The sequence below is a fragment of the Mastigoproctus giganteus genome, chromosome 7, assembly GCF_048544385.1.
Source record: "Mastigoproctus giganteus isolate SK-2022 chromosome 7, ASM4854438v1, whole genome shotgun sequence".
Classification (NCBI taxonomy): domain Eukaryota; kingdom Metazoa; phylum Arthropoda; class Arachnida; order Uropygi; family Thelyphonidae; genus Mastigoproctus; species Mastigoproctus giganteus.
The window spans coordinates 24,660,315-24,677,346 of NC_143581.1; the positions used below are offsets into that span (position 1 = coordinate 24,660,315).

Here is a 17,032-nt window from a genome sequence, read left to right on the forward strand (position 1 = left end):
TAGCACTAACAAATAACGAACTTTAATGAAGCCTGCTGGTTAATGAAGACTGTTCTCTTCCAAGGCAATTGAGGCTATGAGGCACTTTTCATCCGATTTGTAAACTGCATCTATTCTGTGGTGATTTTTCATTTGCTGGATGAAAACTCAGGGCTGCTCAAATAAAAAAAAGAAAGCATATAACTTAATGCGCTAATAGCAAACCCTTGATATAGGAACTTTTTTCCTCCCTTTTATTAAGGGTATAGTTATTTAGTAATAATGAAAAATCTTTCATTGTAAAAATTTATGTTCAATAAACTAAAATGAATGTCTCTGCAATTTTTGGACAGCTCTCGATCCTGCTGGACCTTGTTTCACCCAAGTATCGCCAACATCTCGTCTCGATAGAGCTGACGCCAGCTTCGTAGATGTAATTCACACAAATGCCATGGAAAATATCAACTCCGGTGAGTTCCTGCAGCTGTTGATGATTTAGGTTAAAATCATTTTAAAATACTTAATAGATGGTGATTGACCATTTCAACCTTTTTTTGTTGCAACTGCATATATGTCTTCTTTTATATCTCTCACCTACAGATCTTGGAGTGTTTAACTTGGTAAATGGAGCTGGACTACTGGATCCAATCGGACATTTGGATTTCTATGTAAATGGTGGATGTGTCCAGCCTGGATGTGGTAAATAACGCTCCCAATCTTTAGAAAATCTGTATTTAAGCTAACTTTGGAAATATTTGTATAAAATTGCATTCATATACACTTGCTGGACAAAATATTAGAATCCTTTTCCATTTGACATCAACGGATAATTAAACCTACAGTACGTAAATGTTATATGGTGTAATCACAAGTTCTTTCGCATCAGACGAATACTGTACACTTTTGCTGGGCTTCTTAGTGGATTCGACCAAGGGGAATTCCAGCGATCTTTCTGATTTTAGAAAGATTTCTGTCGCATTTCTTTCTAAAAGAAAGAAATGCGACAGAAATTTGGTGTTAAAAAATGATATCTCAGGAATTTAAAGAATGGTACTTCAGAATAAAAGTTCCAACATGCAGCAAATAACTGAAAAATCAATTGAGACAAATAAAACCACTTTCCAACCGAATTATGCAACGGCAGTTGAGTAATCTAGGATTTGGTAGTCGTGTATGTACGAAAGCCACTTCTTTCTGTTAAGTATCGGAAGATTCTTCTGGATTGCTGTTTCCAACGCCAGGGCTAGACTATAGAACAGTGGAAAAAGATCATGTGGTCTGATGAGCCTCGATATACACTTTTCCCCAATGATAGGATGAGCGTGTGGCGTGAATATGAAATCATGCATCGAGGCTATCTGCTATCCACCGCTCAAACGGCTGGAAGTGGTACCTTGGTATGGAAATGTCCTGTTGATACGGGCTGGGACCACTCATATCGTTAAAAGGTCGTGTTACCACCAATGAATATGTTACGTATCGGACCAGCTTCACCCTGCAATGCTTTATTTTTACTCGGATTGCAATCGATGGATTCTTTCTGCAAGACAACAACGCAAATATCCACCGTGCAAAAATTGCATCTCAGTGGCTCGAGACACATTCCCAAAATTTCCATCTACCCTATCGTCTAATTCTCTAGACTTAAATCCAGTTGAAGATGTCTGGGACATGTTAGAAAGGGCCGCCGTTTTGTGGTCAGTTAATATCCTGATGGAAGAATAATCAAATCTGGAACTAGACTCCTTGAGGCATCCAGAAGAATTCATACTACGGGATCTAATTCGAGCAAAAGGTGGTCCTTCTAGATGTTGAATAAAGTTTCCTAATGTTCTGGCCAGCGTGTGTAGGAGGTTTTATATTACTTTCTACATTTCTCAAATACATAAGTCGACCAATGGTGGTTGGTAGACTAGTCTATTTGAGAGCTTTATCCGGGCACTAAACTAGAAATAAATATTAATAGGTCATATACAGCCCTATTAATGATAATTCGCATTTCCTTTGCAGGATTACTAAATATTGGTTGCAGCCATCGAAGAGCTATCTCTCTAATTGTCGAGTCCATATGGAACAAGAACTGCAAGTTTTCTGCAGTCGAATGCGAAAACGTGCAAGACTATTACCAGGGTATCTGCAAGTGTGAAAGCAGTAGAGTTGCTGAAATGGGGTTTAACTCTGTACGCTACAAAAACTGGTTCCCTTCTGGTATTCACCGAATGTACTTGAATACCACAGAAGGTGAACCTTCCTTTTGCTCTCTCTCATTAAATATCTGTTAACTGTGCATCCTGAACTCTTGATAAATGTAAATTTAAAAAATAAATAAAAGCCCATTTTTCAAATACCAATATGTGTGTCCCAATTCTTTTGGTAAGACAGTATACGAGGGTGGTAAAAAGAAGTAAGAGAAATTGTATTCTCTCTATCTTTCGAACTCCTCTGACCTTATGTGGTCGTTCTAGAGGATGCAAAGAAAGAGTATTTGTTTTCATTTATTTAAACATCACTTCCTGTTGACTTGGGGAGATACTTTTTATTTTAATACGGACCCTTTCTTCCCTCCAAATGAATATTGCATTGCTTTAAGTAATCAGCATTCCCCTAAAGACACAGAAATGAGTTGCAGAACTGTTTATTCAAATACAGAGGACTCCACTTCACGAAGAGTTGTTTTGGTACTGCATTACTTTTAAAAAGAACTCGTTTGTCATATAAGGAAGTGCCATTTGAAGTAGTACACGACCGAGGCAACTCGTTGTGTTAGTGGAGCGTGTTCCAGATTAGAGTTGTATAGTTGCGCAGCATGTTTGGACCAAGATTTTTAATTTCAAGTATATCCTACATAAATTTCTTGCAATGGAACACATTGTTGTTCAATAAACATGATGAACTATCATTTCCACAGCTCCATCAACTTGTCAATCTTGTTAATGGAATAGAAATTAGGAACAAAAGAGAATTGTGTCACATTGAACAAGATCAGACAAGTACGGCAGATGTTTCCATTAATTTTGTTGTGTTTTTCTTAAATAATACTTTAAACCAGTGTTTCTCAACCAGAGTTCCACGAAATCCTAGTTGAGAAACTACTGGTCTAAATGCTTGAATATTTCTACGCTGATGTGTTCCCTTGGCCTGTTTTTGTTTAAACCCTAGACTATGTTTTACTCTTTCAATTGCAATCTGTTTTCTAATCGAGTTGAACATCATTCATATTTTTAGAGATTTTATTTATGTTATTTGATATCTCTATCATACAACACATTGTACATTACTTGTGTACACTTTGGGACAAAGATTAAAGCGATCCAAACTGTGGTGCTAAAAGGGCAGGCACAATTTAACAGTTACTCTTTTTACAATAATGAGGGGCAAGAGGCATACCTTCTGTGGTATTCAGATATAATTTGTGAACGCCAGGAGGAAACTTGTCTTTGTAGAGTATTGAATCATATCCCATGGCTGAAACAGTGTGATTTTTACAACTGCATAGTCCCCTGTTAAAACATTCCTCATCATCACATTCCACTGCAATAAACCGACATTTTGCGTTGTTTATTGACTCTTCCATTAGATAAATGGCTCGTCGGTGACTGCAAACAACATTTACATGACCTGGAAAAGAAATTCGAATTATCAGTAATTTGCATGGCATACTACCAAATAAATAAAAAAGCAAGAAAATTATTAGTAGCATTTTACCTGGTTCACACTATCCTCCCAAACTTCAAGACAAATATCCCATTACTTTTGGGAGGATAGTGTACTTGGCACCTAAGGAAATGCTCAAAACTTGTTGAAACAAGTTTATATCTTACTAGTCGGGTATTTAACATGGTTTAATTATTATTATTTTGGTGCCAAAAGTAGGCAATATTCGGCAGCATAAATCAGCTATGTGGTGGCTGGGGCTGCTGATGCCTGTATTTCTGCCCCACAGGCTACAGTTATATAACTGTTTGTACGTGGTTTCATACAAGATTGCAGTTGGTAACATGAAAAACTGCCCCAGGAGCTCACATCTGGTGAGTAGGGGCTTGGGAAACCCAGAGTCCTGAGCTGGATTTCTCAGGGTAACTCGGGAAATTTTTTTTGGCTGGTGCAGCATAAGCCTCAAGGCTACCTTGTACCATGTGGATAATAATAATTCAGCCAGTGGTTGCACTGGCTGAATTTTTGTTGGAGTGGATCAATTTGTTGAGGGAACTGTAGTTTGATGTCGAAGGCGATTTCTAGGTCAGGGGTTCCAGATGGCTAGTTATAAATCCTTCAAGGATCCGATGTTCCAGCGTAAATGGAAAGTTAAAATCTCCGCAGATAGTCTTCAAGGCAGAAATTTGATGACCAGTTGTCATTGATTTCATCTCTTGGCCATTGAAACATGAAATGGTCTTCCCAAGTCCATCGGGAAATATATAGTTCAAATATTGGTGCGAATAAAATGTTATAAATAAATTCCCATTCGCAAAGTTATTTTAAATAGGATTATTCTGAACTAAACTTGACTTACCACATCCAGGTTGGGTGCAGCCGCCATTTATATAGAAATCCAAGTGTCCTATCGGCTCGTCCAGCCCTGCACCATTCAGTAAGTTGAAGATTCCAAGATCTACAGGCCAGTAAAAAAAATAAAAATAAAATAAATTATTAAACTACTCGTTTACTGAACATACACAACTTTTTGAAGTTTTTGATCCGCATAACCTCAAGTGCATACTATTTCATCCTAACCAGATGTGAATGTTCATGAGACGTATCATTCTTCTGCATTTAGAGTTACTAGAAGACGTTTACATATTATGAAGAGATAAACGAAAGACAAAGCTTGTAATCGTAAGGAAACGAAGCAACTGTTTCTTTCGTCTAAGAAATAAGACGTGTGGTTAATTAGTCAAGAATTAAGGATCAGAAACTCACCTCCCTTGATGTTCTGCATAGCATTTGTGTGAATTACATCTACGAAGTTTGCGTCTCTTCTATCAAGACGTGATTCTGGTGAAACGTGGGTGAAACAGGGTCCTGCAGGATCTAGGGCTGTGAAATCATTTGAAAAGTTTTAGTTTATCTATTTTTAATTTTATTCACATTTCATAAAATCCATCTTGACTTAGAGAAACGAAATCAAAACTATTCTCCAACTATACATGAATACCAATGATGGTTTACAAAATATTTTACCTGTAATTCTACCTATAGAATAAGGGCCTTTTTCCTTCATATTCTTCCCTGCAAATCCGGATATATGGGCTCCCAAACTGTGTCCAATAAAATGAACCGTTTCCGGTTTCACTGACATTTTTTCCTGTCATCAAAAAAAACATACATTTCTAAAATATGCCCGCTTATAATTATAAGTATTAGTGAGACCGATTAAACATTAATTAATTTTAAATATTAGTTATAGAACACGTTTCACAGTGGCTTACAATAAGGGAGAAAAAGATGAGGTCAGAAAGATACCCAACAACTTTTCTTTTAACTCAATTTTAAATCCTGCTTAAACCTTGAAATGTCTTAGCTAGTTTTGAAAACTTGCGCAGATCTATAAAAATAAACACTCACTATAGCTTCGTTAAGGACCCAGGCGATTTCTTTCCCAACAGATCCTGTCTTCATCACTGCTCGTCGGTAAGGATACAACATAGACTTTCCAGATCCCTTACTCCAATCAACAATAATTGCTCTTCCATCTTCACGATCGAGAAGCTCATTTTTCAATCTCTAGAGAGCCAAAGATTGTTAATTTTTATCATAAAATTCATCTGAGTCTACTTAAATATTTTCCTATAAGATACTATACAATAATTGTTGATATAATTTTATATTTGGATACATTTCAACGTACTTACCAATGTCCAATGATTATCATAGTCGGGTGGATCAGTAAAGCCGTGGATTATAATGAACGTTGGTCCAGTCCCTTTGCATTGTAGGAGAGTGAACTGCTTCTCCCCAAAAGTATAGCTGACTGGCTTATTACGGGTGGCTCTTGTGAAGCAATGAAACCTTGTACCAATTGTCTTATTATATCTCTCTGTTCGAGAAGAAATTTGGATAGTTAATAATGAGGCATCTACTGCATATAGTGCCCTCGTGAACAGCACAGTTAATAGGATCGCCGTCCTCCCCTGAGTTCGAGTCCCGAGGAACTTTAATGGGCATTTTTCAAACGTGGCTGTGTTAATCGGTCTCAGGAGAGGGTATCGTGGTTTTTTCTCCCGGAAACTCGGGGTTTTAGTCCAGCAAAACAGAAAATTGACCTCAAAACACTCGCAATTTACAGTCGATAAACACGGAGCAACATGACCTTAGTTGTCGATGCTCCTAAAAACTCAACAACAACCAACCAACCGAAAACCCAAGTTTCTGGGATGAAAAACCATGTTACCCTCGCTTGAGATCGACTAACTGAGCCACGTTGTGAAAAAGGCCCATAAAAATTCCTCACATCATCGATGGGACTCTAACTCAAGTCTTTTCCAACCGGTGGGGGATGGACTGCGATCCTACCAACTGTTCTACCCACGAGGGCAATTTCTTACGATAATGAAACATCTATTGAGACAAATTAAATAATTTAACTATTTCTAAAAGGAAACTAAAATCCAGCAGAGTTGCCCGAGTTGGAATTAGATTCAACTTACCAACACTTTTAGGACAAAAAACACGGAGCTTGGGCATCTTGAAGAAGGCGCCTTCTGTTCCAACTGCTATACTGGATAAGAAAAAGGACAAAATGAAGAAACTGCAGCAGGTACACATTTTCCCTCTAATCTCTGTAAAAAATATAAATAATGATTTAGATATCTTCGAAAAATTCTTAATAAATACTGTTAAATAAAGATTTGCTTAAAAACGTCTTACCAGTGGGACCTAAGAAGATTTGCGTCAATGGCGAAGCGTTACTTAAGATTGAACAGTTCTATTTTAAATCCTGCGCTGCCAGCGTTAAATTATATAGTTCCTTCCTGACATTCGATAATATTAACATTATCGAATGTCATCGATAATGTCACGTAGAAGTTTGACATTCTATAATACCCCGATGAAATTCGATTATAAAGTCAACGGGGAAGTTGACAATCGATAATGTATGACTTTATCGCCATATATATTATGGAATGTAAAGAAGGTTGTCGTAATTAACGCATTCAGTTCCTACGGTTATTTAAAGTGGATAAAAGCGTAGTAATGAGTTTTTGGAGAACCCAATACTAGTGCAAGGACTGTAGGTGTGCGACATTTTAAGGCTATTATCGATTTATTTTTTTATTTCGTGTACAACATAACGACAAAACAGTTTTAGTAAAGATAATGAGTAGGCTTTTCATTAGCAACTCCCCTTTGTGTAGGAATGGACTATTCTGTAACGTTGGTGAAGACCCAAAGTCGAGAACCCTGATATAAGATGGTAGTTCGCATAACATGTAGAAATCTGTCTCCTGGTCTGACGAATCCCGTTTGAAACTCCATCATTCTGATGGGCGTATCCACATTTGGAGGGAGCAGCATGAGACTATGGTACCTGGATGCACTTTTGATGTTCGGCAGGCTGGAGCCCTGATGTTATGGTGTAATGTGTAAGGTATGTTAGTGTCTAACGGCTCCTGGGATTTCTCCCATCTCCGCGGGTGTACATTGTATTGGGCCAGAGATTTGAAGGTGTGTGGGGTCATGTGCTGTGTATTGTGTTGTGCCCTTTGTTCCTTCGGTCTATTAGCCACCAAACCCCTAGTGGGACCCGACGTTACCACACAGTGCCACGGGGAGGCTGACCGGGTGTACTACTAATATTAGAGTACTCTGGCACGTACTTTCCTGGGATTTCAGTGGCTAGGACGAGATTTGAGAATGAAATGATCGCTGTTTCTTGAGCAACGGTTGTAATTTTAACAGAGCGTAGGGTTCTTCGCTGATAACTTGTTCTAGGGCCAAATAGGTCGGGCAATAATTTTGATGTATTTAGATTTAGACCTGTGGGGCATATATATATATATATATAAACCAGTTGTGTAAGAGAAAAGTAAGGGAGGAAGGCAGAAGACTGGAGGGTAGGAAACAGAAGAAAGGAGCCGACAGGGAAGATGGCCTCCTGATGACAGTGTGGCATGCCCACTGCCTCACCAGAGGGAACGGTGGGGTGGCAGGGGACGAAAAACCACCTCCACACTATAAAAAAGAAAAAAAAAAGCATTATGTAAGAGAAAAATAAGGTGGGGGCAGTAGAAAGCCGGATGGTAGGAAACAGAAGAAAGAGCCCGTTAGGGAAGTTGTCCACTGCTGACAGTTTGACATGTCCAATGCCTAACCAGAGAGAAAAGTGGATTGGCGGGGGGGGGGGGCGGAAAACCACCAACAAAAAAAAAAAAGAGAGAAAGATACCCAGCAAGTGCAGAGTAGGTACGACTAGCACGGCCAGTCAGTAGGAGCCGACAACTTCGTGGAGATCCAGCAAAGTGAGTCCTATGGTGGATCGGTCATGTTTGGGAAGGTCTAGTCCAGGTGTCGTCATTGGGATTTCTTTTGGTGAGTCCGTGTCGTAGCCAAACTGAAGGCTGGTCCGTTAGTCCATGATAATGAATAGTGGAAAGATGAAAACCGGGAGTCCAAGATAGGATGGTCAAGTCCAGGGACCGATGTTAGGTCTCTTCTTGATGAGATGTGTAGAAATTGGTCCAGGAGTCAATGATGAGGAATTTTTTAGGTATGTGAGGATCCTGTCTTTGATATTGTTAGTAGAGGCATATGATGCAAAAAAACAAGCTTATGCAGCATCAGCCAAAAAAAAAAAAAAAACCACTTCCACTTCCCCCTCCGATCTTTCCAAATACCTGTCCAGATGAGCCTTAAATTTATTTAGGCTATCAACTTCCACAACAAGGGATGGAAGTCTGTTCCACCAACCAACCACCCGCTGGATAAAGACAAATTTCCGCACATCTAACCTATATCTGTCTTTCCTCAATTTGAATTAATGCCCTCTCAGGTGATTATTCTGAGCAAGAGGAAAACTCCCATCAGCATTAAGTATGCTCAAACCATTCAGGGCTCTATCAGATCACCTCGCCGGTGCCTAGTCTCCGGACACTGTAATTTGCAAAACTTAAGGCTTTCTTCGTAAGAGCACCCCTTTGTTCCATTCACTAATCTTGTTGCCCTTCTCTGTACTCGTTCCAGCATCTCTACATCCTTCTTGAAATGAGGCCTCCAGTACTCTAGGTGTGGCCTGACCATTGCCTTATACAAGGGAATAATCACCTCCTTATCCCTGCTAGAAACATTCCTGTATATCATTGATAAGACACCATGAGCTACTCTTGCAGCCCGTCTGCACTGCTCAGAGAACTTCATATCTGCCTGCACAACCACCCCCAGGTCCCTTTCATTCTCTACAACTGTCAGTGTAGTACCACAGAGTTGATACGTTGCTCTGGGGTTGCTGTTTCCCATGTGTAGTACTTTACATTTGTCAATGTTAAACTTCATTTGCCACCTCTCAGCCCATCTGCTCAACCTTTCCAGATCCTGTTGCAGTAGCATAGTGTCAGTAGTGTCCTTGACACCTGCCAACGTTCGTATCGTCTGCAAACTTGGACATTAAGCTTGATATACACTCATCAATATCATTTATAAATACAGAAAACAATAATGGACCCAATACTGAACCCTGAGGGACTCCACTAATAACATTAGTCCACGATGAGCAGTGTCCATTGATTACCACTCTCTGTCTTCTCCCCCTCAACCACCCCTTAATCCATAGCAGCAATTTGCCTCCAATGCCACACTGCTCCAATTTGTGCAGCAGTCTTCCATGTGCAACAATATCAAAAGCCTTTCTAAGATCCAAATATATAATATCAAAGTTATTCCCTGCATCCAGTTCTTTGTGATTGCATCATAGTATCCAATCAAATTGGTCAGGAAAGACTTTCCCTTAACAAAACCATGCTGTGTCCGAGCTATAACTGAAGTCTTGTCTAGATGATCCTGCAGTGTTTCTTTAACCAGTGACTCCATTATTTTACACGGAACAGAAGTTAAACTCACAGGTCTATAATTTTTTTACTTGTGTCAGCCTTTGATCTTCCTTTGTGAATTGGGGTCACATTTGCACATCTCCAGACTATGGGTACCTCCCCTGAGTCCAAGGAAGCTCTCATAATTATGGCTAAGGGTTTGCTTACTTCCTTTGCTGCCTCCTTTAATATAACTGGATAGATCCCATCCACCCCGGGTGCCTTTCTTGTGTTTATCTTCAACAGTTTCTCCTCCACTTTACTCTCAGTTATTACAAAATCATCCAGCTCACTGCCAGAGTTTAACTCACCTCTGGCATTCCCCTCCCTGAATAACTCCTCATGGGTGAATGTAGATGCAAAATACTCGTTTAGTTTGTTGGCCACCTGAGCAGGATACTGAACTGTTGAACCATCAACATCCAGTGGACCAATTTGATTCATCCCCTTCCCTCTAAAATTTACATAAGTAAAGAACTCTTTTCTGTTTTTCTTTGCATCCTTTGCGAAGGATTTCTCATAATCTGTCTTTGCCTGCCTAATCTCCTTTGTAACTTGGTTACAGACCAACTTATATCTATCATAGGCTTCTGTGTCACGTGTTAATTTGTAAGTATTCCATGCATTTTTCTTCTCTGCCATATGCCTCATTAATTCATCTGACATCCATTTTGGCCTAAACCTTGAACAACATTTCTTAGTTGGTATGTAAAGCCTAGTAGCTTCCAAGATAAGTTCTTTGAATGCTTCCCATTTTGAATTTGCTGTTGGTAACATCATCAGTTGGTCCCACTGTATAGAATTTAAATACTGTCTCAGTCCATCGTAGTCGCCTTTACGGAAGCAATAACCCTTCCCTTTACCCCTAATGGTAGTTACCTCTTTGAGTAAATCCCACTTCAGCACACTGTGATCACTGCCACCTAGTGGTTCCTTTATCTGTAGATTCTTAATGCATGAAGAATCACTGCTGATAATCAAATCAAGAGTATTCCTCCCTCTTGTTGCCTCCCGAACATGCTGATGTAGAAAACAATCATCCAATAAATCCACAAAAGCCTTGCTAGTGTGTGAGTGATCAATCCAAAAGTTTCAGTCAATATCTGGAAAATTAAAATCCCCCATTATAAGACATTCTGATTAATTGGCCCACTCTATTTCTCTGCACAATTGCTCAATTATACTCATCAAAGTCATTAGGCCTATAGACACTCCTACCCTCAATTTTCATCTCCCAATGCTTATGTCAGTCACACCAAACTGACTCGACACTGCACTGTCCAGCGATGTCGACTCGCTTCACTTCCTTCGATTTTATATGTTTCTTAACTAATAGCATAACCCCTTCTCCCTTCCTACCCTGTCTATCCTTTCTATACACATTGTATTCCCCAAATTCCAGTTCCACATTACTTATATCTGTGTGACACCACGTCTCTGATATCCCAACAATATTTGCCTTTGATGTTTTGAGCAATACCTCAAATTCATCAAATTTATTTACCAAACTCCTAGCATTGGTGTACACGCAAGTATCCATGCGCCTGTTTCTATTATTAGCTACCCTAACACAACCCATGTGTTTATTTTTACCGCAATGACACCCAGCAGTCTCTGAAACATCTTGTTTTCCAGGCTGCTGCTCATTCCAATAGAAGCAGTGCAAGAATCACTTTCACCTCTTCCAGTGGCTACTGTTAAACTATTAGTCCTTGTATCCCCCCAAGCTATCAGTTTTCCGACCCACCTACCACTGCCTCAATAGCATCAGCAAATATTCTTGCACCCTGTCTATTTAAATGTATCCCATCCCTGTAGAAGCAGTCTCTCCTGTTAACAAGTACAGACCAGGCTGAGAAAAATTCTCTCCCTTGAGCCTTGCACAATCTTTCCAGGGCCGAATTGATTGACAAGGCTCTCATCATATACTCCCTCCTATCGTGTCTGGGCAGAATTGCAGACACTTTCAAATTCAACCCTAATTCTCGGCTTTTGTTCAACAGTGACCTGTACTTGTTAAGTAATTCCGCCGGTCTCCTACTCTTAATACCATTAGTGCCAACCTGTACAACTATATCACCTTTTGTGCCCTTAAAAGATGGTATCCGCTCTACAACGTGTTGTCCCAACCAAGTGGGGAGACCAGTTGACTACTCCAGATGTGAGTGGTCAAGTTGGGTTCTGTACTCCCGATGGTCAAGTTGGTCCAAGGCGTTAGCATCCATTGCCCAGTGATGCGCAGCAACAATTGGCAGCCATGGGTGTTTTGACCTATTGATTCGGTTACTATGGTGGTGGTCGCGCTTTCTGCCTGCTAAACAGGTCCATTGGAAATTGAGTCAGAGCTCGGTAAATTTCTTCATTCTGTAGGGTGAGGTGTTCTTGGTTTTGATAGTTGAAGCGTAGTTTCGTTATTAGGATCCTCCTGAAGTCCTCGTAGATTTCACAGCTGTGGGCAAGGTGCTCCCACCTCTGATCCTCTCCACAGTGGCAGCGGGGTGAGTCTGAAATTCCGAAGTCATGTAGTTTTTTCTGGAAGGAGCCATGTCCAGTGAGGAGGTAGGTAGCATAGAATCCTGGTTAAAACCATCCAGGTGTGAGGGGGTAAGAGGCCCTGACATCCGGGAGAAATCTTTTGGTGATAGCGCCTTTAGTTGAGGTCTGCCATCTTTCTTGCCAAGCGTCTGTTAGATGTTCATTAAGTCTCTTCTTTTCGGTGTTGCTATTATTTGCTGGGTCAGTGGTAAAACCTGCTCAGATAACTGCTCTTTCTTTGGCTAATTGGTAGAGCAACCCATGACGAACAATCTCCAGGTCCAGTGGAAGAGATCCAGTGAGGAGCTGGAGGACATGGGTGCTGACAGTGCGACAGGCACACGAGGACAGAAGGAGAAGAAAGCGCTGGATAGTTCCTAGGCGCGATCTGTTTACAACTGTATTGGCCTTCTTGTACCAGACTCCAGAGGCATAGGCGATAACCGGGATGAAAACTGCCTTATAGAAGAGGGTAAGCGTTCTCTTCTTCAAGCTCCAGTCCTTCCTCTTAAGACTTGGGGAGCTTTCTTCCTGATCTTAATCCTGATTTGTCTAGATGAGGGGTGAAGGAAAGGTTTTTTTCTAAGATCAAACCTAGATATTTAAGCTCTGTTTTTAATTTGACTGGAACACCATTAACCTTGATTTGGAGTGGTCTCTCAGATCAAGGGTACCTTATAGTAGAATGGAATTAGTTTTCTCCGGGGAGATCTTTAGGTTGTTATGCTCTGCCCAAGCTAGAGTAGAGATGGTCCGGTTGGCAGTCGCTTCCAGTTGGACTCTGTTATTGGCAGAAAAGAGCATGACGAGGTCATCCACATAGGACTGGGTCTGCGGATTGTTGAGTTTGGTGTTCAAGGAATCATCCAGTACCAAATTCCTGAGGAGAGGCCCCAGGACAGACCCTGAAGGCAGCCCCTGAAGACTGGTCTGGAGACACTGCAGTGGGGAGCATACAAGACAACTCGCTGGTCCTGGAGATAGTCTTGATGCATCTATATAAGTTTTCTGGGACTTATGGTTTGGAAACTGCTTTCATGGCATGCCCTGGATTTTCTGTCATCATTAATTGACAGTTCGAAGGGAATTCCTACCTTTGTATCGTCGCAGACCAAGAACACCCCTTTATGATGATAGTGCATCCACAGAACTCCGGCGTCTATCTAAAAGACAACGTGCAATCCCACAAAACTCAGAAAGTTGCTATTTGGTCTCAGAATTATTACAATGAATTCTCTGTCTTCCCATGGAAGGACAACTCGCCACTCGATCTCAATCCATTTGAGCACGTCGGGGATCTACTACTGAAATTGAACATTCAATGCTATTGCATCTTCCTGACAACCTCCTTACTGAACACATCCTGCAACGCATGATAGCACTACCACAGGACACCTCAACAGATTATGGAATCCATACCAAAATAATTCGGGCAAAAGATGGCTCCTCGAGGTAATAGGTAGGTACTGCTAATGCAAAGCGAACTCAATGTATACACAGAGATAAAATGATCTAAAAAAAAAAATAAAGTAATATACAATGTATTTATATGTACATTCACAGCAAGATACATATTTTAGCAACTCTCATGTTTCAGAAATGTTTTACCACTTTGTTGTTAGATGACCCATTGATGCTGCCTATTTACTCACCGATTAAGAGGGAACAATCTCTGTAATAGCCCCATATTACAAAAGAAGCAGTGCTGTTTATTCTAAATGAAAGACCGAGGCAACTTTTAGTAATTTGCTTCTTCAGAATATTCTCAATACATTTTGTAGTAAACTTAGGTTTCTTTTAGCTACATACACAATCGAGTCTTATGTAAATTCTTTGAGGTAAAAGGCCGTTCTTAAACATTCCTCTCCTCTTAATTTCATTTTCAAGTATTTTATATTTCAAATTAAACTTTTTGCGAGTAGGTTGTAGCTAAACGGTACATGGATTTTTGTTCTACACGACAGAGTTAACTTCACAAATCACTTTACCAACCACACGCAGGTGCCCGAGCCAGATGACCTTCACATTTCCTTTGTCGTTAGCTCCTTCAGTGTAACAAGCACCCGTTACAATTCAAAGATTTAAAACACCACACCCCGAACGTGAATATTTGTAGACTGATTTCTTTATATCCTACAACGTAACTTGATTCACGTGTTCAGTGGAACCTAAAATCATTCATCGTACCAACAGACCCGATTTACATAAACTGCTGTCAGCGTCCAAGTTTGAAGGTCACAAATAAGTTCCGAGTGTTCTTTTTGGTTTAAATGTTATAAATCCTACAGTATTTTATACATTTGCCATAAAAATGGAAATTATGTATCAACATATATTGAAATATGTATTAGTAAAAAAAAGCGCCTTTCTTAATATAGTGGTGGAATTGTCGACATCTTAAATCCGACCTTGCCATCCAATAACCCATGCATTGAAGCTTATCCTATGAAAACTATTCTATTGAAAGTTATCCTATTCTGTTAAAATTCGACCCACATGGGTGTTTCTCACCTGAGACTGGCTAAGTAGGCCCCGTTTGAAAAAGACCCATAAAAATTACTCGGATCTTTAACGGGATTCGAATTCAGCTTTTTTTTTCACCAAGAGTGCGGAGGACGGTGATTATACAACTGTTCTACACTTGTACACTTAGACAGTAGCCAATCCCAGACCTTTACCAAATGGAACAGAAAAGTTTCTCCAATATTTATACCTTTGAATCAAGAGCTGATGCGATGAGTAAGGGGGAAAGGATCCCTCCCTGCCCTACTCCTCTAGTGATCAGACATCTAATCTGAAAGTTTTGATAAATAACTAGAAGCCGTCTAGGTTTTAGAACTGCTTCTATAATTCGCAGAGCATTACCAGTAACGTTGAAATTGTTCTTCAAGATATGCATCAATGCTGACAAGGTCATAAGCTGCTTTCATATCGAAAAAGACGCCATCAAGTTACTCTCAGCTGCTGAGCGTTCTTTGTATTCTTGTAAGTGTGTCAAGAAGGTTGTTACTAGTCGACCTGCTTTTGATGACCGTAAGGAGGCCTATGGTTCAAGCAGTGTTCGTTAGTGCAGGGTGAATGGCCTTCCCAAAGAGTTGCAGAAATCCACAGCTGATGGCGATGGACCTGTAGTCCATCAGTCCGGATGCTTACATTTTGGTACTGGGCGCACAATGTCTATGTTCCAAATTTCTGGAGGATCAGTGCTAATGACGATTTGATTAAAAATATACACCAGAATATCAACAAAGTAGACGCTGCACAGTTGCAAAATGGAGCGCGGAAACCCGTCCAGACCTTCTACTGACTTTAGAGGTACCTTCCTTATAATCTCGATCAGTTGATCTCTCGAGATGGTGAAATTAGTGAACTCTGGTTTGCTAGTGGGACCTACTACTGGAAAGATGGACTGATTATGCTGATCATTGGGCTGCTAGAAGGCCAGTTTTGTCCATTTCATGGAGGTCTTCTCTTCCATTGTAGACTATTTTTGAGTAAATGCGTGTATTCTTTTTGAGTGTTGCATCCTGTCAATAATCAGTTTCCTGTGATCCTTTTTTGTCTTAAAAATGAAGCTCTTCGATTTTATAGGTGATGAGATCCACTTGTTTATTAGACTTTATGAGATCCGCAAGTTTATTAGAGCAGTGCACTGCATGGGTTGCGCGATAATTTCCAACTCCTTTACCTCAAGGAGCCATGTTTCCGTATTGCAAATAAGATAGAACTAAGCTAGACGAAAGAGCGACTGTAATGTGCTAAGTTTGTTAACAAAGCTTCTGACATTTTGCATTGGAGCAGGCCTCGAAGAAATTCAATGTGAAAAGCAGTTGGTTAGACTTACGCCATTAAAATTGAAGTTTTTGTAACTTATATTAAAGGTCATTTGGCGCTGCAATACTCCAAGGTAGGGCATATTTTTCATTTTCTCCGCAACAAATGAAACCGTTATGTAAACAACCTCCAAACAAAACGCTGTGCTCTGTCCCAAGGGTTGCCCCGGTACCGACCCAGATATTCCAATCAAATTACAAACATTAAGAGGGAACAATAGTACCGTTGCCATGACACTGATTCAAACAGGCGAACTCAAGTATATGTAGAAATAGGGACATTTACCACTCCCCCTCTGTATCATGGAAAATAATTTTTTAACCTTGTTCATACTGAAAATCAATGTCCATTGATGCAAAATAGCAAGCCAGTCTCATCTCGTTTGTATCGCTACAAGACAACATAACAGCAAACAAAATCTTGCAGTATTTTTATAACGGGCACGCGCTATTTAAGAAGATTTACCACCGTTCTTTTAATTTCAACTCATCGGGACATTGGTGTTGAAAAACAGAATTATGAAAGTAGCCGATTGCTTATCAGAATGTATTGTACATTTAGTGATACTCCTGGACATTGTTCTCTCAGAAGATTATGACAAAAGTAAGTTCAAAAAGACCACAGCTTTAGTTAAAATTAAACAGTATTAAGTCGATTCATTT

At 40.0% G+C, this 17,032-nt stretch overlaps 1 protein-coding gene across 1 annotated transcript; it reads right to left on the reverse strand.

Moving 5' to 3' along the window:
• Positions 1-3,322: 3,322 nt before the first annotated feature.
• LOC150082664 (putative endothelial lipase) lies at positions 3,323-15,466 on the reverse strand. Its single transcript, XM_090377698.1, has 8 exons — positions 15,402-15,466; positions 6,627-6,697; positions 5,832-6,016; positions 5,545-5,703; positions 5,161-5,284; positions 4,900-5,016; positions 4,493-4,591; positions 3,323-3,597 (listed from the first exon to the last, which is right to left on the reverse strand). The coding sequence occupies exons 1-8, from the start codon at positions 15,464-15,466 to the stop codon at positions 3,323-3,325; spliced, it is 1,095 nt and encodes a 364-aa protein (XP_090233824.1).
• Between the last annotated feature and the right edge of the window lie 1,566 nt (positions 15,467-17,032).